Source organism: Crocodylus siamensis, chromosome 15, assembly GCF_052110815.1.
Source record: "Crocodylus siamensis isolate JL-2025a chromosome 15, ASM5211081v1, whole genome shotgun sequence".
NCBI classification, from domain to species: domain Eukaryota; kingdom Metazoa; phylum Chordata; order Crocodylia; family Crocodylidae; genus Crocodylus; species Crocodylus siamensis.
In genome coordinates, this window is record NC_143409.1 from 19,342,046 (window position 1) to 19,367,667 (window position 25,622).

The following is a 25,622-nucleotide window of genomic DNA, read 5'->3' on the forward strand; positions in this document are numbered from 1 at the left end:
CAACCACCAGATTGCCCAGAGGATCTTGCAGGGGCCCCACATTTCCCGGTGCTTTCTTCATCCTCCCTATATATTTGAAAAAGGACTTTTTGTTATCTTTGATTTTGGATGCTAGTCCTAGCTCTATGTCTGCCTTAGCTTTCCTGACAGCCCCCTGTGGCAGGACGCGACCTGGGGGTGCCGTGAACTCTCCTAGCGCCCCCTACCCACCGTGCCAAATCCGGTTCAAATGCACCCTCTTTATCTCGCCGGCCACATCTTTGATGGTAAATATTGTTAAAGGGAGGCTGCCTTTCTACCCTCTTTGGCACGGTGCCTTGAGATGTCCCAGTCTGTGCCCTGCCTTCAGTGACACAGTACACCCTAACCTCTGGGGCCTGTCTCCCGTGCTCTTGCCCACAGTGGGGCCTTGCCTCGTGATCCCTGCCCACACTGGGGCCTTGCCTCGCGATCCCCTGCCCGCACTGGGGCCTTGCCTCGCGATCCCCTGCCCGCACTGGGGCCTTGCCTCGCGATCCCCGCAATTGAGGCTCAGGTGGCCGTGGCTGTGCCTGGCCCCCAGACCCCCTTCTTGGGTCTTGTGCCCACTGGGCTCCATACAATGGAGGCTCAGGTGGCTGTAGCCATGCCTGGCCTCCAGACCCCCTTTCTGGGTCTTGCGCCCCACTGAGGCTTCTCGCCTGAGCCCACACTGGGGCTTTCCCTGCGATACTGCCCACACTGGGACCGGGGTCGACATACCCCAAAATGCGGCGCCCTCTCTGGTACCAGGAACTCCCATGCTACTGGGAAGCTCCTATGAGGCCTCCAACCCCTACAGCCTCACCCAGTCCTCTGGTCTTACACAACAACAAAACAGAAAACTCACACTCCTGTGTTCCAATATAAATTCCAAGCCAAACTGGCTAACCTTCCTTCACATTCCTACTAGGGTTTCCTCCACCCAGTATCCTCATGCAGAAACCGCTCAGGCCACCAGGCTTCTCTGCTATGCTTTGCCCTGCTTGCTCTAACAGAGCTCCACCTTCCTCACTGCCAAAGGCGGACTGACTTCCGGCCTCAGCCTGGCTTGTTTATATAGGCCAGGCCCTGCCCCCTTCTGGTCAGATGACCAGACTGGTCTCGGCAACCCACACCTGTGCTGACCTGGTGACTGGCAGCTGAGCCCATATTACTGTTTGTCAGTAGCAGGCACCTTAGTGCCCTGCTACACCCCCTACAGGCCCGAGCAGAGGAGGTATACTCCTCTTTGGAGATAGCACCCCCCTTCCACCGGGTGTACGCCGCCTTTTTGGCGATCAGGCATTCCCGGATGCCCTTGGTGAGCCTGGGGGGCTTTCGGGCACTCCTGCCCCCCCTTGCTTTTTGTTGGGATGTTTGTTTATGTGCAGCTGTAATTAAATTCTCTATTGACTTTTCAATTCTCCTTTACCAGCCTTAGAATTTGCCATCTTCTTTTCATGAGTTTTTCTAAAAACCTCTCCATGTAGTTAATTTTTTTATCCATTTCTGGTTATGTATTTCTTGTAGTCTGTCTAGTATCTTATTATCAGTAAGACTATTGATTTAATTTGAGGGCTTCATCTGTCTTTTGTCATACAGTTTGCTGTCATAACTTACTCCTGTTCCATAACATTTTCATTTGCCCTTTGGTCCTTTCCCTCCATTCTTCCTTTCACTGTAAAAATGTCTGCATCTTATATCATGTTCAGCAACTTACGCTGCATTAATATTCACCTAGTCTTCCTAGTCAATACCTTAGACCAATCTTTGTCCAGCAAATGATTACCTTGGGCAATACATTTTGCTTTTTGTGCCTCAGTCTTTCCTCCCAGCCTTGTTGATTTTCTAGTTTTTTGTTTCTATGGACATGCGATGGGTCTCCCAGTATATATTTGTGGTCCTTTTCACTATGGAACCCTCTAAGCATTACTATATTAAAAATAATAGACCCATAAGAGAAAGTGCAGATTTATTAAATACTGTGCAGTAAGTATATTAGACAATGACTTTAATTTTGGTAGTTCAGTATTGTCACTACATACTGATGATGTTAACACTGAAACGAGTACCAATTCAATTAAAAATATTTTAACCTAAACTGGTATTTATGGCCCTCAGAAACTGCTATGAACATTGGTTACTCCTGCCGTATGCTCACTGATGCCATGAATGAGATATTCATCATGTCTGGCCACACAGTGATGGAAGTACGTGAAGAACTCAGGTAAAGGACAGTATTTGGTTGCTTTTACCCCTAGCAGAAGGAATATTCCACTTGAACTCCCTGCCTTTGGAGTAAACATGCTTTTCCTTAAGGTGCCATGTGTTAAAGTTCTGTCAGTTATAGTAAAATTATGCAGGCTTGCTTGTGTGAAAGCAGTAGTCCAAGGACTTGGGACCACTAATCTCTAGACTGTGAGCTGAAATTTTGTCAGTATCCCCCTCTTTATTGATTGGTGGGAAGGTGGGAAATCATACATTTCAGTTCTGGCCCATTCCTGTTTCTTCCTTCCACATTACTTTATGCTTAGAGCTGGAGATTTTTGGAAAATGCAGTTACGACTTCATTTGGAATTGGAATTGTCAGCAATTTTTCTCTATATTAGGCCCTGTAATAATAATTTGGAGATTTACTGTTCTAATTTGTGCTGATATAGGCATAGATCTCTGTTTCTGTATATTCATCTTTCATATGCACATCTGTCTTTCTCTCATACATTAGGGCAGCTGGGAATTCTAAAATGAAACACCTATATGGCAGTATTATTTTCACTGTTGGTGATTTAAGCAAATTCCCTTTCTTGGAATGGATTTTAGTGCAACATAAATGATTAGAAGATTGTACACACCAGAGTTAGGAACTATGCAGATAGCATTGCTAATATATGATCCTTATTGTCCTGCAGAAGATTGTTTGTTTTTGTTTTTTCTTTTTTAAATACAGGAACAAATTGTGCAGGCAGTTAAGTATGGGCTGGTAGTAATAAAGACAAATATAGTACCAAGCTTTGCATATAAACAGTGTTCTTGACTTCTCTATCTCCTTATGCTGTCGCTTTCCCCAGCCAGTTCTAGTTCTTTCCCCCTGTATCCTATCTCTTCCTTAGATATGTTGTCCTTCCTCCCCCTCTCTAACCTAGTTTCCCCTCTCCTACTGGCTTCCTGCCACTTTCCATTTCCCTGGCTCTCAGCCCTAATCACCTGCCAGCTCCATTTCTATTTCTGTTAGGCTCCAGCCTCAGCCTCCATCGTGCTTGCTCTACAACCCAGTGTTCTTCACCATAGTATCTGAAGTCCTGCTCTGGTCCCCTCTGCACTTGAGTCAGTAGATTTCTACCTCTATGCTGGCAGCAGGTTGTGGTGCCCTGCCTCCATCCCAGCTGAGAGAAGCAAAGGAAAGTCCCTTGGAAAGTTCAGCTTCCCTGGAGAGAGAGCATGATCCATCACTCTTTGCATGTGTATGGTAACATCTTTATGGTGAAATAGAAGAAAATCCTAATTTGCACTTCAGCTTTCTTTGGAATAGGCTGATAATGAAGAAGTAATTAAACAGAAACCCACAAGTATAGCTGTTCTTAAGACACTTATTTAAGAAGTCTGTGTGTCATTGAAGCTCAAGTTACGTTTAGAATTATTAAGAATAGTGAGAATTGCCTATGCTGACTGTCTTGCAAAGTGAATATGCTGTTGCTTCAAACTTTTAACTTTTTGGTTCAAGAAATGGGTGTTGCCTGATCTGATGTTCTGAAACAAAATGGCTGTTTCCCACATGGGAAAGAGATTTTAAGTTCACTTCTCCAGATGATGAATCCTGAAGTTTATTATAAAGAATTCATGATATTACAATCATTTCCAGCACAATAAATTATGTTGTCATAAGCACATCAGTTTTATGTCACTGCAGGATCCAGTAGAAGATTGTCCTGAGCTCAGATTTAATATTGATATATTTTTTCAGTAAGAGAGAAGATGGGCAACAAAATAATGTTTTTTAAGCATAACCTCTTTGTTTAGTTTTGTGCCAGCAGGCAAGTTAGTGCCGCATAATTCAAAGTATGTGTAATTGGCCTTCATTTCAGGCTTGGGTCATCTTATATTTCCTTTGTTGCCATTGGAATGGAATGTGTTGGTTGTCTCTAGCTATGCTATTTCATAAATCAACCACCAAGTGGCCTTCAAAGAACAAAAGAAAACACACTCTTTTCTTGCAGACCAGTTGCATCATGGTTATGGTTCTAGCTTCCATTGAGTAATAGCTGGATTGCTCTTGAATTAGACATATGGCATCATGATATACTGCAAATATGAACTAAAACTTTAGGCCTTTTACTGCAGAAATTTTACATAGTTAAGAAAACCTTGACCTCTGATAATGTTGATTTTAAAGTCTCACTCAGAATCTGCCTGTTATTTAGAAAGCAACTTATTGTCTGAACCAGTAACTAAAAATGTCCTTAAAAATAAACAAACACTTAAATTTATCAAATATATTTCTTATATAAAACATTATATTTTGGAGTAGGAAGCTCAGCTCTAAGCTGAATTTATTTCAAGCTCACAGATGTGTTCAGACCAGATTTTTAAATTAATTTAATCTTTTTTCTGTATCTAAGAAGATAAAATTAAAAATACAAAAACATTCAAAACTAAATATTTTGAGATGTCCAAAATTGATTTTTTCTTTTTTTTCATATCTGAAATATCTTTGATAGAAGCTGCCTGTAATATCTTGGTCAATAATAATTAAAAATTAGAAGGTATGAAAAATAATAAAGTTTAATTAGCATACAAAAATTATTTTCAGAATTATTGTAAATAAAAGTTTATTGGTTAATCCATGTCAAATGGTTCTTTTTATTCCACTCATAGTGGGAGTTCTTTAAAACTCAAAAGTAAAAGATCTTAGCCATAAATATATCCCCAATTTAGTGAAAGCTTCAGCATGAATGTATCTATGCATAAGAATGGCCTTACTGAAGCCAATATTATTACAGAAATCTTTGCAGGATTAGGGCCTATGACATATAATCTCATGGTTTACTTCCAAGCATATTTCTTAACAGTTGCTATCAGTGAAGGAAAAACCATGTATATATGATATAGTAAAATGACCCATATATTTCTCCCCTTATTTGGTCTCTTTGAATATACCCCGTTAAGTATGAAGCCCTGTGCTTCCTTTTCAAGGCAGGGATCCCATAATTCTTCCATTTTAAAACTCAGCCACAAGCTCCTTGTGGAACCACTTTACTTACTGAGCAGGTCCACCTGGGTTCAACACCTGGTGTGCGGGCTCATGTAATGAGTTTAAACTGTTAGCATATTGAAGATGTACATGCTCATTAAACTGGTAGTCAGTAGTCTACCAGTGGTGTTTGGTGACAAATTCCCCTTCATAAACATCAATGTATTACTTAACAATTGTAACAAAGCATTTAGAGAAAAGCAATAGACAATTTATCTATTTTACCTGGAGTTGTAATATCCTGGTGGTACATGTAGGGGGACCTTATTCAAAACTCAAATGGGTGCCTGTGTAATCTAGTTTCCCACTACAGCTCCACAACCACTTCATCTCTGGTGGGTGAGAGACAGAGTGTATCCCTTATATTCCAGCCAACATTTCTTTTATCGCTGTCCATTCCTACCATTTGTCTTCTCTGGACAAAATCAGACTTAGCAGGAGGTCAAGCCAGTGGCTTTGCTATTGTCCTGTGATAACCCCCTCATGTTTATCAAAATGGTTTATTTTGAGTTATTTCCCTTTCTGCTTGTTTTTCCTGACAGTCTGGTGTTAAGCTAACCTAATATGTTCATGCTGCAAACACACCAATAACCAGGCAACATACACTATTCATAAATTAAAACTGAGCAGCTCTAGATAATCTGATGAAGCAAGCACACTGCTTGTGAAAGCTTATGCTGCTTATAAATCTCTAATTTAGTCTATAGAATGCAAATTTGCTCTCCATTCTGCCAGCTGTGTATCAGTCATGTGATGTACAATGCTGCAAAATTCTTTAAAATATGAAAGTAATCATCCTTCAAAATCACCTAAAATAAAGCAATTGAGAGTAGCGTGACAAACCAAGACTAATGCAACAATAATAAAAAGATCTCAGACAAAATACAAATCTATAAGCAAAGGAAATAACATAATCCATCACTAAAATAGGAGAATAATCTGTACATGGACTATTCAGTGATATCAGACAGATTTAGCTCCTAATGGGTTCACTCTTGATAATTGCAGATGTCAAGCTCAGAGGCAAGATGGAGATCATAGCAAATCCCAGATGTGGAGCTAATTCATCTTGCCATAGGTTCATTGACTAGATTTCATTTTAGCACTGGTTTGGGCCTGTTTGCTTAGGATACCTGCTTTTAAGTAAATTTGTAAATGGACTTATAGTATGGTTTTAACAGGTTTGTGGTTATGCTGTTCTGTAACTGTAAGTAAATGTGGGCTGGTATGTATGTGTGTACACACACATGTTTAAAAGTAAAGGAACTTTTGTTGTTGCACAGAGTCTCTGGACAAATATTTTCCTCATATTTTTTAAATATCCTTTACTCTTCTAAATGTAACCACAGTATTTGGTGTGTCAAACTGATGCTTTTCTTGAAGCCTGGGAAACCTTAATACCAAACTGATGATCAGTCAGTCAATTCAAACTCAGATTAAGCATGCTATTTAACTCTTAAATTATTTAAAGCATTCAAGATGATTCTCTTCCCAACTGCTTAATACTTACCCAAGAGATTTCCTGGGAGTTAAACATACTACAGGAGCCTCACCATTTGAAAGAACTATCTTCCTTGGAGAACTGAAATTAGCTCAAAAGCATTCTCTGATTAAAGTTATTAGGTGTCATATACTATTTTTGTCTTTTTCTTTTAAGGAAAGCAAAAGAACGTCTATTTGGACAAAGTGAAGGATTTTCCAATGGTCATGTATTCCATAAAAAAAAGGAAAAATTAAACCAGGGCTCAGTTTTTCAAGTAACTGTCACTGGTGATTATGCGTTAGTCATAAATGGACATAGCCTGGTAAGTAGGTTGTTTTCAGGTTTTGTCCTTTCCTTCCTACTTTAAATAATTATATCCTTTTTCTGTTAACAATGACAGATTTCTCTTTGAAATCCAAAACTGTTCCATAAGAAAGTCACAAAGAAAGCCTGATAGTTGCAAGAAACAATTAGAAATTAATTGCTTATTAACTTTTGGAATCATATGGAAAAAATCAAATTAGTAACTCTCCACAGCTTTTTTTAATCACAGCCATAGTGGGAATGGCCCCATAGCAAGAACTAGTTCACACAGTCTTATCCCTTCTTAATTAGAAATAGACCACTGCTATTATTCTTTAAGTATTTGTATGAGGGGAGTATCACAGATCAATGCCAATTAATTAAAAGAATGCAACTAGGCAGCTCAAATGCTGTTATTTTTTTCCTGATGTTTGCTGTTTGAGAGCACAACCTGACCTTAAAATAATTACTTCACCAAATTAATGTAATTAAGATACCTCCTGCGAGTTTTCGAAATATCATCATTTTACAGGGATGCCAAAACAATTTGCTTTGATTAAGAAATCTGGTTCTTGTCATAACAGAATAAACTTACATTACTTTAATGTAATTCAGGTTCAAAATCTTGAATAAATATCAAAAAGTTCTGTTTTGCTTACATAAGAGGCTTTTAAAAGCTCCGGCTTCTTTTTTGGAGAGATTAGTCCCACATGAAGATACATGATGATTATAATGCTTTCATAAACCTTGATCCGTACTATAATTTTATGGGTTTGATTTTGAAATGGTGCTGCTTTTAGATAGGAAAATACTAAATGGAAATATGAATATTTATGTAAGATTTCCCCACAGCCATATCTGCTAATTCTAAGTGCACATGGCTCTATTCAGGTGAAATCAGATATAATAGATGTGTTATTTTCTATAGTATGGAAGGCTGCAGGCCTCAGGTTTAGGTTAGGTTAGATTATCATCTCAAAAAGAAAGGTTATCTAGCCTGCAGAAGCCATCTCTCCCTTAGGGTGGCTATGCACCTACATCAAGGCTGCTCTTACGTGCTGTAATTACAGTGTGTCAGAGAAGACTTGATTAACTGAGTCTCCTGGAGCGTAGTAACTACCACATCACGTGTAGTGTCATGTGTATCAGCATCCCCATGCTGAAAAATGGCAGCAGGGACACTTTAACTAAAGTTTGTTCGAAAAGCTTTAGTTACAGCTCCCCTGCCACCATTTTTCATCGTGGGGATGCTGATATATGTGACAGCCACTCTAATTAAAGTGGCCCTCTCCCCCACCTCCCAGAGCACATGAATAAGTGGCTTTACATATCAATTTGTAGTTTTAGTACTGTTTCACAATTGTTCATCAGCATGGTTTTAGAAACTAGAATCTGACTGTCAACTCAGCTCAGAACATGCTATGGAGGCAAATTAAGGCTAGGACTACATATTACAATGCAGTGCCAGATGGAGATACCCAAGCTGTCTCTTAATGAGAAGGTAAAAGTGGTGTATTAATTCAGGCAGAGTAATAAGCAGGGATTCAGGTTTTCCATTTGCTATGGAAAAACATGGATTTTCTCCCCAACATTTCTACACTAATAGCAGGGTGTGGGGCTGCAGCCAGGTTGGACCAGCTCCAGGCAGCAGCTGCCTCTGAGACCCAGTAAGTAGGACCCCCAGAGTGGGAAGGAGCGCCAGGCTACTATGACGGCCAACATGAGGTGCCCCCTTCCCAGTTGGCAGCAGCAGAAAGACAACCTGGCACTGCCACCACTGTTGCACCTCACCTTGGTGGCCATGGCATTGCAGCATTCTCTCCCATTTTGGGTCTTGTCCCCTGGACCCCATAGGTGGCTCTTGCCCATAGCTAGTCCAGCCAGGCTGCAGCCCCACACCCACTGTGGGTGAAAAAATCTGGGAGGGGCATATCCCCCCCTTGAAACGCTCTGCTGCATCACCTGTGCCTCGCACCCCAATGTGTCAGCTGTGCCCTCCTGCCCTACTGACATGTCGCCTGTGCCCACACCCCTTCCCCATTCCTCACACTCCACCCTTCCCCATTTGCCACACATCCACATCCTTCCTTACACTGGGGGGCTGGTGCCTGGGGGCAGAGGCCTGTGTTGTCGGGAGTGAGGGGTACTGGCAGGGTTGGGGGGAGTGTGGGTTGGGAGTGAGGGGCAGGGCATTGGCATATCGGGGCTGCTTAGCATCGCAAAGCAGCAGAGGGGATGGGACAGATAGCTGCAGCTGGACCCATAACCCGGTGAGCAAAGGGGGTAGGGGGAGCTCTGATTTTCTATGACAAAAAACCCAAAATCAAATGCCAAAATACATAGGCATTAAATTTATTTTATTATAATGATTGAGGCACTGATAGGCTTCCAAATTGCTTTAAAATTGTAATAAATATGTTCAACTCACTCACTCACTCACTCACTCACTCACACGCACACACAGTGTGTTTCATTTTAATTGCAGAAAAATGAAGATTTGGGGTTTTTAATCAGAGAATTTGGTATTTCCCCCCCTTTAAATCAAAGAATTTGGGCTTTTTAAACAGAGAAAACTAGGATCCCTGTTTCAGTGATAGATTAAATGCTAGGAACAGTAGCCACATTAGCATATCACTGATAAGCTAATGTGGCTACTGTTCCTAGCACATAAGCTAGTTCATCAACAGCTAGCTCAGATTCTTTGCATAGCACTAAATTATAATGTGTAGGCATAGCCTAACTAACATCCTTCCTGCAAATCTTATCACAGAAACAAAGCAATGGAAGGTAAATATGTTTTGTTTGTTTTGATAGAGTTTAAAGTTACAGTTAGAAAAAAAGATAAAATTTATCTTCAATCTTTTTGGCCATATACAGGTACTTTGTTTCTATTGCTTCTTTCCTGGTACAAACTAGGAGCGCACAAACATTCAATTAATTTCTCCCAAAGGGAAGATGCCCCTTCTGGGAGAAAGTTCTTCAAGATTAAAACCTGGAAGATCTCCCTGGCAGGAGAGTTTCTCTCACAGGGGTGAATGCTTGTACAGTGTTTCACTCCCTTCTGGTCTGGTTTGGGACAGGACTGGAGTAATTGTTCAGTTCCTAACCTCTTCCCCAGACTGGGGACAGTCCGGTCTCAGGAATGGGTTGTGGGGGACTTATCCCACTGCTCCAGTTTGGTCTGGGGATGGCCTGATTTGGGGAATAGTCCAGAGGCTTTGTCCCACTGCTCCAGTCCTCACCTGGCTCAGTCCGAGAAGGGAAGGGAGCAGCTACTGTTGCTCCTTCCTGTGCTTCCTCAGATCAGGGACTGCTTGGTCTGAGGAAAAGGCAGGGGGCTTTTCTCCACTGCTCCACTCCCCTCCTAGACCAGTCCAGAAGGGAGGTGGAGCCGTGGGGCAATGCTCTCCACCTCTTCTCCAGACCAGCCAGTCCCTTGTCTGGGGAACTGGTTGGGGGTTTACCTAACTGCTCCACTCCCTCCCTGCTCTCATCTGTGGGAGGGCAGTGAAGCAGTAAGAAAAGACTCCTCATGTTTCCCTAGATTGAGGACCCCCAAGTTTTGGGAACAGATGGACAGTCTTTCCCTGCCACTCCACTCCCTCACCCTGGGAACGGGGGGGAGGGTGGGGGAGTAGAACAGCCACTACTTCCCACAAATCCACCATTTTGGGACCACCCCGGTCTTGGGAAGGTGTGAGGAGCCAGCGTGAGGGGACAGTTGTAGGCTCAATGCTTGTACTACTGCCTCTTCTGGACACACTCCTAGCAGTGGAAATTTCTGAGAAATTAGAACTCGCCACCTGTTCATGGCCTTTGTTTAGGAAAACCAAACCAAGTTAAAAGCAATCTGTTCATATCTCAGCCCTTTTCCTGGGGGTTTTCACAGACTTGTATGCACTGTTGCTGCATCAGGTAATGATGGTGGGGGACTGAAATATGCCATACCGCTGCCCTCCATACTCAAGTGTGCAGGCATACTCCAAACTGGAAATACGTTAGTGAGGCTGCCTGAGGCTTGTCCCTCTTCAGGACTCCTGAGTCCTTGCTCTTCAGCAGGCTTGAAAGTGGATACAGGAGGTGAGCAACCCTATTGGACAATGTATGGATTTGAAGCATGTCTATAGACTTTTTGGGTAGGATATGTTTTAACCCCTAGTGCTGGGACCAGCTACTGTAGCAGGATAAGTCCTAAAAGTTCTTAGATGACTGTCTTTCCTCACTTGTATGTCTTCTTCTGACCTATTACCATAATATCTAAGCATATAACCTGCAACCAGGTGCAGATTCAGGATTTCCCAAAGCAGGTGGGGGAACAGCAACATGCACTACAGGTTGCCTGCTACTGCTTTTTCCACTGCTCCAGGGCAGGGATGCTCCAGACCCAGCTAAACTGAACAGGTGCTGAGCTCAGCTGGGAGGGGAACAGTGCCAACGATGTGGCAGGAGAGTAGTTCTCTCCAGTGTGCCCAGAGCAGGCCCAGAGAAGGGGAACACCCTTGCTGCTGTTGTCCCCATCCCCAGCTGAGCCCACCCCTGTGCAGCAGGCAGGAACAGCTTTGGGGTTTCTCTGTCCCAGGACATCAGGGAAAGTCAGACAGAAAGAGGGGGTGTGCTTTTGACGATATTCACATGTTTTAGGGACTTCTAAAAATCCCATGGTGCAATCAAAATGGAGTGGTGCAGCCACAGCACTGCACCCCCCTCTGGATCTCCCCTTGCTTGTAACACTTCTCTCTCCTTTCCTTCCTCTTGCTTAGGACCTTCAGCAGTTATGTCTCCTTCTGACAGTCCAGTGAAAATTTTATCATACACTAAATAAAACTCCATAATATATAGAAAAATAGAAATATTTTATGCAGTTTTTGTGTCCTTGGCTGCATGCCACACACGATTAAGTCAGCAATTATGTATCTGTACAAAGGGGCAGGGCAGACCACGAGTGCTGGCCAGGCAGTCTGTACTGAAGGTTGGCAGTGTACTCTTGGGTCTCAGTTGTGAAGTGCCTCCATCAGTGCTGAGCCACAAAGATTCACAGCTTGTCTGCATCTGAATGTCCATGCAGCTGATTGTTCACTGGATTAAATCTTTCTTTTTGATTCTTATTATATTGGTTGTAAAGACAAATGCTTGTCTTTTATAGCTGTAATCTGTCCAGTTTTAGGATAAATTTTTTTTCCTTAGTCATACTATATTGTATATGTACTTGCAAGTCAAATATTTTACAGTGAAATATAGATTGTGCATTAGCTTTCACTGTGTGTGTTAGAATTATATGTGATAAATATATAGATATATTTACTATATGCACTTATGAGACTTATTTATTTTGCTCTCTGGCAGATGTGATAAAGCTTCAGTTGCTTGAAATACTGGTAATTCTGAAATTAGTTACTTTGCGAAGAAAATACAGTTTTGTACCGCATTTGTTTGCAAAGAATTCTCAATTCCTGCACAATATCATGTTTTCTGCTGATTATAGCTACAAAGCCACCTGACTGATATGGAACTTTGTCTGTTGCAGGCTCATGCGCTTGAGGCTGACCTGGAGAAAGAATTCCTGGAAGTTGCCTTCATGTGTAAAACGGTGCTTTGTTGTCGAGTCACTCCTTTGCAAAAGTCACAAGTTGTGGAGCTGGTTAGGAAATACAGGAAAGCAGTCACCTTAGCTATTGGGGATGGAGCTAATGATATTAACATGATTAAAAGTGAGAGCATATTTTATCATAAAGTTCTATTAAAAGCATTAATACAAATATGAATGGTATGCTAAGGTTTGCCTGATAATGAACTAATATTTATATGTGAATCTTCCCAGGCTGTCCCATTGCTTAGCACAAGAACAAGGCACCACCATATTTCTTTATCTTGGGCTGTTCTGTTAAATCTAAATAAATAACATAGTTGAATGAACTGGGGATCCCCTAATGGCTTACCTTTGATCCTGATAACAGAGAATTTCTGATTTAACAGATGATGCCCATACTTGAACATGTACCCATACTTGAAATGGTTCTTTAATTGCTTTACTTTGCTCATTGATTCTGGGGGGATTTGATGGCAGATTACAAATATCAGGAGAGAGCATCAGGGGCTAGGCGAACAACTCTTCACCAAAGCTGCCCAGTGGAAGACCAGGAGCCAAGGTCAGAAACTACTTGAAGAAGGTTTCAGGCTGGATATGAGGAAAAACTTCTTTAGTGTTCATGTGACCACTCTGGAATAGACTTCCTGTTGCGGGGTGTGCAGGCACCTATTCTGGAGATCTTCAGAAGGAGAGTGGACACATACCTTGCTGGGGTTATTTGGCCCCAACAGTCTTTCCTGCCCAGAGCAGGGGGACTGGACTAGGGGTGTGTGAGGCAGGCCCTATTCGATTTGGATGTGGCCCAAATCATTCAATCTGTTGATTCGGATCACCATCCCTGATTCAATTCGGCCAAATCCGAATCTGAAGATTCAATGCTCATTTAGAGAATCAGCGATTCAGGCACAGACACAGCTTTTAAAGCGTTTTCTACATACCTCAAGGTATCAGTGTGGTTTGTGAATGCTGCGATGCTAGGCCAGATGGCGTATCGCACAGGAGTGGGGAGGGAGCCCCTCTGCGTGCTCGGTGGCAGACCTGGAAGTGGACCAGAATTCCCTCCCCTCAGACCCAGGAGGCACCTGTTGCCGAACCAGGGAGCCGTGGTGGACCCAGAAGTGGATCGGAAGTGCTCTTGGTCCACTTCTGGGTCTCCTGCTGAGTGCTCTGGGAAGCCCCCCCGTGCTTTTGTGGGACACTCCATGCGCCCCAGCATTGCAGCAGTCATGAGCCGCCTGGTACCTAGAAAAAACATTTGAAGCTGTGTCTATGTCCAAATCTCCGAATCTTTCCAAATCGTTTTGGAGGGTTCCGGTTTGATTCAGAGGGATTAAAGGGTCCTCTGATTCAATTCAGATTTGGAGATTTGGCCACTGAATTGGGTCAAATCGAATCAGGGTCCAAAGCTTTGCACAGCCCTAGATTGGACCCAGTGATCTCATGAGGTCTCTTCCAGCCCTAAACTTCTGGGAATCTGTGAATATTAAATGAAATGGCTCTATGAAGAGCCTGCCTGGCTGTCGCAAAAAGGAAAAAAATACCCAGTATAAAATTGTACTATCAGCTGCAGGGCCTCACAAAGTTTCAGCTGTGTTATAATATTGCCACCCTTAAGAGAGTTAAGTTTTATCAGAGTTTTCAAGAGTCTGGAGAAAAATTTTTAAAACAATTCTGCTTTGGTAAACACACTCTGGGAGAGGCCAAGAATTTTTGAAGAGTAACAAAGCACAATCAGTCTTTGAACATTACAAAGACAGGATTTCTGTATCTGAGTGCCACTTAATCATATGCAGACATCCCAATTAAGCAGAATTAATGCCACAATTAAGTAGAATCCCTTGGTATTAAGTATCATTAGGTTTAGGTACCAGAGGAAAATACACCAGTAGAATGGCCTGTTAAGTAACTGTATAGTGCGGTATGCCAGTGTAGATGCATCTTACAGTTTGCAAAGAGTGCATGGCAGAGTATAATGTGCAAGCTAGCTTTAGCAACTACTATAAATTAATTTATTGTATTGTCAATTACTTTGAACTCCTTTGTACGTTGTACATTGCAGTGAAGTTTTTTCAGTAAACATACTGCATTTACTTGCATACCACATACATGTTCCTCCTCAAAATCAGTCCTCCAGATTTGGCATGTGTTTTGAGAGAGCTGATTTTACATTGCTGTAATAGGAGCAGAAGATTCAGATGCTGTGTTCTAATGGCTGCCAGAATGGCTGCTGCTTTTCTCTGGCCCCAGGAAGCAGAAGGGTCACAGCATTGTGTCAATCCACTCAGGCTACAGAGTTACCATTCATTGCTGCTTCAGCTGTGCTGGGATGTGTCCCTCAGCTCAGGTCTTGCTACTCCTGGGGCTTCAAGAGCCCGATTCTGGAGGACAATGGCCCTGGGTGCTGTGCCCCAACCTGGGGCAGCACAGCTTGGAAGTGCTCCCAAGGAATCTCCTGTAGGGGATTTGCAAGGCTTGTGTCATGTTGTTGCATTTTGCTGCAGAACACACATCTGCAAGTGCGGAGGGGGGATCCTGTTGGTAGGTGTTTCTGGGCTTCAGGAGCCCAATTCTCCATGTCCTACTGGGGGATTTTTGGGATGTGCAGAATTGGGCCCCACAAGTCCCTGCCAGTGGAGTTCCCTGGGGGTTTCCCTTTTTGCAGATTCATGTAGTCGGGGTGCAGCTATGCAATACTTACTCCCAGGGAGCTCCCTGCAGGGAATTCTTGGGCCTTGCTTTGCAAACAGGGGAACCCTGCAGGAAATCAGGCCCCTGGAGCCCCAGTAGTACCTGCCTGTGGTAACTGGAAAGCATGGGCAACTCTGAGCTGCCTGTGATCCTCACTGTAAAACAAAAAGATGTCTGCCACAAAAAAAGCTGCATAAATTTATACCACCTGTTGTCACAGCCACAATTTTGGGTGAAATAAAAGGCACGGACATCCGTTTGCTTTGATTTTGTGCTGCCATAAAAGTTATGGCAGCACATAGGCACCATCTGTTTCCAGCCTCACAGTCTCAGTACCTATTGACTGAGCAGTATGGTTCATGCCATTGCAAGAGATGGGTGCCTAGTAGGGGTGTGCGATGTGGGCCCTATCTGATTCAGATTCAGCCTGAATCAGGCACAGTGATTTGATTAGTTGATTCAGATCACTGTCCCTGATTCGATTCGGCCAAATCTGAATCTGAAGATTCGGACACAGATACAGCTTTAAATGGCAGGGCTAACCGCACCTTGTCGTGCATCCACAGGTGCATCTCTAGCAGGGCCAGGGAGGTGATCCTCTCCCTCTATGCTACACTGGTCAGGCTACAGCTGGAGTACTGTGTCCAGTTTTGTGTGCCCCACTTCAGGAGGGATGTGGACAACATTGAGAGGGTCCAGAGGAGGGCCACCCAACAACAGGGCAGGGGACTACAGGGCAGACCCTACAATAAGAGACTGTGGGACCTGAACCTGTTCAGCCTTCACAAGAGAAGACTGAGGGGGGACCTGATGACCATCTATAAACTCACTAGGGGGGACCAGAAGGGTTTGGGAGAGACCTTGTTTCCCCTAGCACCCTCTGGCATTACAAAGAAAAAACGGCCACAAGTTGTTGGAGAGTAGGTTTGGATTAGACATCTGTAAGAACTACTTCACAGTCAGGGTGGCTAGGATCTGGAACCAACTTCCAAGCGAAGTGGTGCTGGCTCCTACCCTGGGGGTCTTTAAGAGGAGGCTTGATGCCTACTTAGCTGGGATCATCTGAGCCCAGTTTTTTTTATTCCTGCCCTAGCAGGGGGTTGGACTTGAAGATCTATAAGGTCCCTTCTGACCCGACTTCTATGATTCTATGTTTTTTCTACATACCTCCAGGTACCAGCATGACTCATGAATGCTGTGATGCTGGGGTGGATGGAGCATCTCACAGGAGCATGGGTCAGCAACAGACCTGGAAGTGGACCAGAAGCAGTTCCAGTCCACTTCCAGGTCCAATTGGCAGTACAGTTAATATGAATTGTACAGTCTCCTTTCATTCTTAGTTACTTGAGAAGGGTTAGCCCAGATGAAATATTGGAAAGCCACTGTGCTCCATGTGCCCCAGCATCTCAGCATTCACAAACTGCCTGCTACCTAGAGGTATGTAGAAAAAACATTTAAAACTATGTCTGTCTGAATTGCCAAATCTTTCCGAATCTCTCCAAATTGATTCGGAGGGTTCCAGTTTGATTTGGAAAGATTAAAGGGTCGTCTGATTCGATTCAGAGATTTGGCCACCGAATCAGGCCGAATTTCCACTGAATCGAATCAGAGACCAAAGCTTTGCACAGCCCTACTGCCTAGTCTTGTTGCTGTCCTGCCACACCAGCAAGTTCCTGCTGCCTCATGCAGACCATCTTCTGGGGTGCCGCATTTCCTGGACAGTCTGTTTCCAGGAGGACTTACACAGTTAGCCATGACTCTGGAAAAAACAGTTTTTCTCTCCTACAGTCTACCTTCCAATAAACAGGGTGAGTGTCTTATTTGGGAGAGGATATGCAAGAAAATACAGTGTGTCTATAATTCATTGATGTAACAGAAAAATAGCTAATAATGTTTGGAGTCTGATTGTTTCCAATATTTCATCTGTGTGTTGTACATATGTCAAATTCTGCAGTTTGTCAGATTCACAGATTGCAATGGGAAAGAGTGGGAGAGAGAATCCCTTTAGAAAGAATGGAAGAAACGAAGAAGTAGTAAAAAGGAGGAAGTGGTGTTGAGTGAGGAACAGAGGGATTGCAAGTGACTTGAAGATAACTGCAGTCAAAACTACTGTATATTAAAATGAGGGTTAACCCTTCCTAAGTAACTGAGAATGAGAGGAGACTGCACAATTCATATTAATTGTACTGCCAAAGCTCATTTTAAGGTGTTCTCTGTAATTTAATAACTGCCTTACAGTCTCATTAAACCAGGCTTATATTATTACAGTGTAAACAACAGTACCTTCTAATCAACATTAATTATTTCTCATTAACTAAACTGTCCTCTGGGGTAGATTAGTAAATTGACATCTTTAAAAAATAGTAGTAATAGATTATTAATAGTTTTGATAAAATTATACAGTAAAATTAATAATAAAACGATGTATGTGGAGCTGGAAGCAGGAGCCCAGCAGAGACTGTTAGTGGAACCATCTCCACCGGGGTGATCTGGAACCTTCCCTCTGTCTTTGCTGCTGCTGCTGCTGCTCTGGGCAGGAGCCAAGAGCCACTTTGTAAATACTTAGTAGAGACTTGCTTCTTCTTTATTTGCAGGTGCACACATAGGAGTTGGCATCAGTGGCCAGGAAGGAATGCAAGCTGTCTTGGCCAGTGATTACTCCTTTGCCCAGTTCAGATACCTTCAAAGGCTGTTGCTTGTCCATGGCAGGTGGTCCTATTTCAGAATGTGCAAATTTTTGTGCTATTTCTTCTACAAAAACTTTGCCTTCACTCTGGTGCATTTTTGGTTTGGCTTCTTCTGTGGCTTCTCAGCTCAGGTTAGTACTTAGCAGCTAAATAAAATAAGTTTATAAATCAACAAAATAATGTATGTGTTTAACATACCCCATTATTGAGAGGGCTTTTATTTAAGTGTCATCTGCACTTATCAGTGTCCAGGTTTGAATGGGAGGGGGAGCCTTTAGTTTTATTTGGCTTGTTTATTTTTTTTTTCGGATCTCAGTCTTTTTTTCTCTCAGGTAAGAGGTAATAGTCGAATCTGTGTTGTAGAAGGTGGTGTTACACTTCTACCATCCTCCCGAGAAGCATGGCAAGATCTCCCCCAAAAACTTCCACTTCAGTTTATGATGCATGTTACATTTCTGAGCAAATGCTCTTTCTCTGTCAGCTGTCACCTGCAGAGTTGACAATCCTACCTGTCAAATTTACTCTCCTTCCTCTTCTTGATCCACCGTGCATCCCTACCTGAACATTATTAAATCGTTTTCCATATTAGGCATCTGTGTATTCAAGCAGAAGTTATGGTGGCAAGCAGCTCAATTTGTGGCTTCTAGCTGATTAGTTAAGTGGGGCTTCTTCTGATAGACTTAGAGGTCATTTAGTAAATCAGTAGCCAACCCTTTGATTTTTTTTAGGTGTGCAAGTCTCTTAGCAAGTATAGAGAATAGGAGAAGAAAAGTTGGCCTCCTTTGTTTACTTTCCGGGAACGGGTGTGAGGGGTAGTGTCTAAACCTCCCGGCTCCCACATAGTACTGGCACTTCAAATGAAATGCTGGGGCTGAGATGTGTGGGATACAGGAGCAGTGCCATTTTCTGTAAAAACACACAATGGGAATGTTGAAAGAGGGAGCCATGACTGAGGCCAGCTATATTGGCTCCAGAAGGATCAGGAGTTTCCTGAAAATATTAATAATGGTGGAAATACATTAATCTGAGTTTTGGGAAACATCATTTGTGTTTCTGGGGAAAGACAGTGTTTTTTAATTTCAGCAACTAAACATAATATTTGGTATGATTTATCAAACAACATGGTTTTAAAAAGCTGTTATGGAACACAAGAACATCAGTATTTTTTTAGAAATACTTTTCCATTTTGGCTCATCTTAATCAACTTAATAAATATACATTTTAATTTTGCTTTTACATAATTGGCTGTAAGACAAGGTTTTCTAGACCTTTTGATTGATTCAATAATAGGGAAAATTTACATAACTATGTTTTAAATAGTAAGCTTTCTTACTATACTTTTTTTCTCTCAACCCCCTGTACTTTGTGGGATGCACTTAAATAATTTGATGAAAATGAGAAGAGTTTGTTTGAATATTGGTTTTAGATATCTTCTTATGTGACCCTTCCAAAACTGGAAGTCTATAGAATAAAATTCAGGGAAAGGAGATTTCATAGATGACTGACAGCAGTTGTAGTTGTATGACTGGGGACCATTAGCTTAACTACTTATAGGGAATAGTTTTGATATTTAATTTTGTCATTAGAAATTCTCCAAAGCTTGCACATTTATCCTACATTCTGGTGGTTGCACAGCACCTATCCAGTTTAGCTAGTTGGCAGTTCTTGGCATTTGGCTTTATGTCTCTTGAATTGTATTTATTATTTTTCATTGTTTGATTTTGGTGGTCCTGGAGAACACAACCAGGACTAGGATGTGTTAGGCATTAAGCAAGTATATAGTAAGAAATGCTTATTACCCCAAAAAGCTTACATTCTTAATAAGCAAGACAGAACAAGATTAGGAGGAGAAAGAGAAAAACTAATTTGACTGAGGTCACACAACAGGTCAGTGGCAGAGCTTAAAATTGACTCCAGGTCTCCTGACTCCCTGTCCAGTGTCCTGTTTGACCACAGCGACCCTTGGATAAAGCCTTCTTAGCCTTTTAGGGACTCTGGCATAACTGTACTCACTGGTGCTCTGCATTCTCTACTGAGTCCTAGGCCACTTGCAAATCCTGGTCATAATTTTTAAAGTCTTTCAGACTTTCTATTAACCTGGACTGCTTTTCTATGCAATCTGCCAAAACTGCAGTGAACTGAATGGGAACTTTGACTAGGTCATCCCAATCTGAAATTGTTGAGGTCTGGTAGCAGACATAGCTGATGTGTGAGCTATTGAGGGCCAGATGACTCTCTTTCATTCCACTAGCTCTCTCTCAGTAATGAAAGTGGCAGGAAGGCCCAGCTTCTAGGCTAAGTACAGACAGTCAAAAAGCCAGAGGCTGAATTGATTTATTTCTGACAGGGGGTTAGTTTAAGCGTCATAGATTGAACTGAGAAGCAAGTGAATAGACATTTACTTTTGATTCTGGAAATGTAGTCATATGACTGCAGTGGCTCAGGCCATAAGCTGGGGGGTGCCATCCCTCCTAGCCTGCTAGCCAGTGCTGAAGGAAAGGGACAAAAGCTGGAGGAGAAGCCCTTCAAGGCTCCCCCCTTCCTCCCCCACTCAAGAGGAGAAGGGAGAGCATGGCCAGGCCTCAGCTGGCCCACTGAGTATGATGGGGGGAGGGTATAAACCCCAACCCTGGCCTGCACCTCCCTCACCTGGAGGTCTGCCAGGGGAGGGGAATGGCGAAGCCCCTGACAGACTTTTCCCTGCTCCCCACTCCAGTGGAAGGGGCGGGGGGGGGGGGTATGGCCAGGGTCCAGCCTGGGGCCAGAACGCTGGGGAGAGGGGGTTTTAAATCCTCTCCCTGGCCCGCATGGGACCCCAGCTAGGGTCTGCTGGGGGTGGGAGCTGACAAGCTTTTCCTCCTCCCTGATCAAGTGAAGAGCAGGGGGGACATGGCCAGGCCTCAGCTTGACCCCTCAGGCTGAGGCAGGAGGGCAGGGTTTAAAGCCTATCTTGGAAGCCTGGAAGCTTGGAGAGATGTGTCCAGCTGGTAAGTATGTTGTGGTGGAAGGAGGGAAGGGGCATGGGGATGCAGATCAATGCCCCCTGTGGTGAGGGAGGGAGGGAATGGGGCAGGGGCTGGGCCATGTGAACAGTTGGAGTGGGGCAGAGCGTGGGACAAAGCCATAGTTTGTTTGGGGGGTGCAGGGCGGCAAGCGGCTCCTGCTGTTGTTCACACCCCAGAAGGGTATGGGGGAGGGGTGTGTGTCCCCCTTGGATTTGCGTGGGCAGGCCGGGGGGGCTGCAACTGTGGGCTGGGGCCAGGGCAGTACTGGGTTCTTCCTGGCGCATGAGGGCTGCACTTGGGGTGGGTGGTAGCGGCACTGTTAGGGAGCTACGTGGGGACTTCGGTGAAATTAGGGTAGCTGCAGCCCCCCTGTCCAGTGCCACCTGCCCCAAGTGCAGCCCTGGCCCAACCTTCCCCCCCTCCTCCATCCCAGGGCCACACTAGAAGAGTCCAGCGTGGCCCTGGCTCCAGCCTGCAACTGAAGCCCACCCCACTCCCAGGCTCAGATCTGGGGCATGTGCCCCCCCATGGCCTCTTGGGGGGTGTGCAGTGGCGGGAGTCACCCCACACCCTCCGTACAAGCCATGGCTCCATCCAGCACCCCACCCTGTCCTGCCCCAGCTGGCCTCACTCCAACCCCCCCACAACCCTCCCTGGTCACCACAACAGACTTACCAGCTGCATGCAGGTATAATGAAAATCACATCTGTATCGGCCGATATGCGTCTTTAAAAATTGGCTATTGATATTGGCCCCCAAAATCCCTATCGGTGCACCCCTAGTTTTGTTAAAGAAAAGCTTACAGTGAAATGCTGGTCCCTTTGAAATCAGTGGTAAAGCTGGTCTTGACTTGAATGGAGCTGGGTTTTACCCCCAGTTTCTGATTATATGAAAATATCTATTGTGTGCTCCCCTTTTTTGCTTTTCTCACATACAACTTTAATATGCTAGCTTGATATACATAAGGTAGGACCTACTTAAAAATAAAGGCCAGACATCTGCATCTTTCTTTCACATGCCTCTTATTAACAAGTTATGGTTAGGTAAATTATTCTACAGCTGAAAACAGTTGGCCAGATGTAAATAGATTATGCTTTCTCAGACACAATGTTGAGTTAAAAAAAAGCAGTATCATTACTTAAAAGTGACATGTGGTATTTCTTTACTACCTTGGGCTGCCTCACACTGTTGCTGGCACTGTTGAATTTAATCACTTCAGGTCTTAAATGATGTCCTCCTGCCTATTCCAGGCCACATCCCGGTAGGTGGGCTGCACACAACAGATGTGCATTTCTGGAATGTGTTCCTTTGGCAATGGCATCTTTGCCTACAAGATGTCCTCTGAAGTGGATCCATGACTTAGTGGCACTGTGCAGCAGTGGTTGGTTGCATTGCGGTACCATTTTGCTGACTACTTTTGATCTGGTTTCAAATGTGAACAATTTGTTTCCTGTTGACAAGTTCACAACTAGTCCCAGAGCTTTGAAGACTTTTGTGCAAGTTTATATTGAGCATGAAATTCTGCATTTCCCTTGTTCTCACATGTGCTTGTTATGGATGTGTGTGCAGGGAAGGGCAAACTGGATCAGATAAAAAAAGACTCACACCTTCTCTCTCTAAGTCAGTGCACCTCTGCAGATTTTAGTTTTGTCTGAGACTAGGAGTTTAAATACGAAACTACTGCTGGGAAGGCCAGGGGCAGCACAGCTCTATGGACAGCCATGTAGCACCTGGGGCAGTGCCAGTTCCTGTCATGCTGTTTGCAGCAACTCAGTCAGCCACTGCTGGAGCAGCAACTGCTTGTGTAACCTGCTCCCCCCACACAAAGGCCGTGCCTAGGGCTGCTGCCCTAGTCAGCCCCTTTCCCTCCTCCCCCACCCCCCATTATGCTACTGGGGAAAGCTGTTTGTACTGTTTCTGGCTTGACTGAACCCTGCAGGAAACAAATGTCCCATGAGATCACGAAATAATATCCAACCCAGATTCTAGTTAGCTCTGTGTCTGTCAGCTCTTAAGATCTTTTTTGGTGATAGGACTCTTTTCTTTAATGCCAAGATAAGTACCCTAAATATTTAAAACATTGATTCAACTCAAAATCAAACTGAGCAATAGCCACATATTAACATGCTAGGTTTCCTTGGATCCCCAGTGAAGTAATGTGCACAGTCATATCCAGGTATTTCTCACATCTGTGACTGGATCTTCCTACTGCTATATCCCTGCAACACAACCACTACAGAAAGGATGTGGGCACGTTGGAGAGAGTCCAGAGGATGGCAACAAAAATGGTTTGGGGGGTGGGGCATTTGACTTCTGAGGAAAGGCTGAGGGAACTAAATAAACTGGGTTTATTTAGTCTGGAAAAGAGAAGACTGAGGGGTGATTTTAATAGTAGCCTTCAACTGCCTGAAGGGGGTCCAAAAGAGGATGGAGCTGGACTGTTCTCAGTGGTGGCAGATGGCAGAATAAGGAGCAACGGTCTCAAGTTGCAGCAAGGGAAATTTAGGTTACATGTTAGGCAAAACTTTCTCACTAGGAGGGTAGTAAAACACTGGAACAGGTTACCCGGAGAAGAGGTGGAATCTCCATCTTTGGAGCTTTTTAGGACTTAGACAAAGCCTTGGCTATGGCCAGCCTGCTTTGAGCAGGGGGTTGGATTAAAGGACTTCCTCAAGGCCTTTCCAACCTTAATTTTCTATGATACTATAATTCTGTGATTTCCAGACTGGATTTAAGCTTGTGCCTTTTTTTCTTATGTTGAGGAAAAATGCAGTAAACAAGCACTTTGTTGATTATTGTATGTGCCTCAACTAAGTAAGTGTCATGAAAAACCATTGGTAATTCCTTGCATACGAAACAGATCACTAAACCAATAAATATTATTTCACTTGTTTTCAAAATGCATTTTTTCCCATGAATAGGGTAAAGGCTTTTGTTGTTGCAGATTATTATAATGAAAACTTTGGAAATGACGTGTGTGAAAACTTGTTATTAACTGCATCTATTTTTCAGACTGTTTATGATCAGTGGTTTATCACCCTCTTCAACATTGTCTACACTTCACTTCCTGTACTAGCAATGGGGTTGTTTGACCAGGTACAATTTTATCTTATTTGTATCATGTCTCCAAAAGAAGCAGTATAATTATAGTCTTTATGCTATAACAAGTCATCTTTAAATGTATACATTGTATAATTTTCCCATGTTATCTGCCTCACCTCATTTTAACTTATGCTGGGAATCAGCCCCCACCAATGGCCTCAACATCAGTAATTACTTCCTGATCCTTTGACTGATTCTGCACCAGCTTTTTCAAAATTAAACTATGCACCAATTAAGGATTTCTGGAATGCAACAAATTCTGGCTGTAACGCTGTTCTCAGCCAGATTCTTCCTCATTTGGGGCTAAAGTAGTAGAAATGTAGTTCTTGGTGACTCTCCCACCCCTATCTAACCATCATCAGAGAAAGATAGCTGTATGGCATCTCTTTTGCCCTGCCAGAAAGGCCAAAGGGACAGAGTGGGAGAAGGGAATCTTACCCTCTGTCTGTAAGCACATTTAAGTTATGAGAATATATGTTCATCAAGGGAAATTTCTTCTTCCCTTTGACATGAATGTCTGCACCTAATCTGTCATATAAGTTATTTATTTTGTGCCATTATTAAAGTAACACTGTTTTCATATTATTTTTTATAGGATGTGAGTGAGCAGAATAGTATGGATTATTCAAAACTCTATGAACCTGGGCAACTAAATCTACTGTTTAACAAACGGAAGTTTTTTATCTGCATAGCATATGGAATCTATACCTCTTTTGCTCTTTTCTTCATCCCATACGGTGCATTTTATAACATAGCCGGTGAAGATGGAAAACCCATTGCTGACTATCAGTCTTTTGCTGTTACTATGGCAACATCTTTAATTATTGTAGTCAGTGTTCAGGTAAAAATAAAGATACTTATTTAGTTCATGTTTTTAGAAGCGTTCTCCTGGTTTTTAAATGCAGAAATTCCTGATAAAAATGAGACTTTCACTTAAGTTTGGAATCATTGAGAAGGTTTCAAAAGTTTACTTACAAACTTATAATGGCCTGAGATAGGGATATTCATTCTTTTAGAACAACTTCACAAATCTAATGTTTTCCTGAGTAATCAATGAGAATCTGAGATAAATGACCCATTGAGGACTTTTGTGACTTGAGAGAGTCTCAGCAACAGGAAATGTATTTTTCAATGGAAGCTATACTAGAATAGCTTTCTGCTAGGGTTTGAGGTAAATTAATTTTTAAAAAGTAAATTATTCTCCTGCAGTTAGAATAATTGCTGGAAAATGTACATTATTTAAATGCTGCTGCAAACCCCATAATAGACTGGGTAGAGAACAGATTCAACTTTTTTCCTGGAATTAGGGAAAAGAACTTGTTACACCATTTTTTATCTTCTTTTTCTAGCATAAAGGCTTTGACCTCCAGACAATGCTGTTTATGGTCTCCAATAAGCCTAACTAGAGCAATTAAGAAACAGAGCAGGAATTAGGGTGGTGGCTTTGGAGACAGTTTAACATCTAGTAGGGAAGGGCCATGTTAACCATATATGACCAACCTGCTAGGAGGGAGGGAAT

At 43.0% G+C, this 25,622-nt stretch overlaps 1 protein-coding gene across 1 annotated transcript in view; it reads left to right on the forward strand.

Annotated features, from left to right (window-relative positions):
* The window catches only part of ATP8B4 (ATPase phospholipid transporting 8B4 (putative)), a 210,387-nt gene that overhangs the window by 169,183 nt on the left and 15,582 nt on the right, over positions 1-25,622 (forward strand). Inside the window, 6 exon segments of the mRNA XM_090028242.1 lie at positions 2,122-2,227; positions 6,906-7,053; positions 12,559-12,742; positions 17,904-18,127; positions 24,014-24,097; positions 24,699-24,944. Of these exon segments, the coding sequence (XP_089884368.1) occupies positions 2,122-2,227; positions 6,906-7,053; positions 12,559-12,742; positions 17,904-18,127; positions 24,014-24,097; positions 24,699-24,944 (992 nt within the window).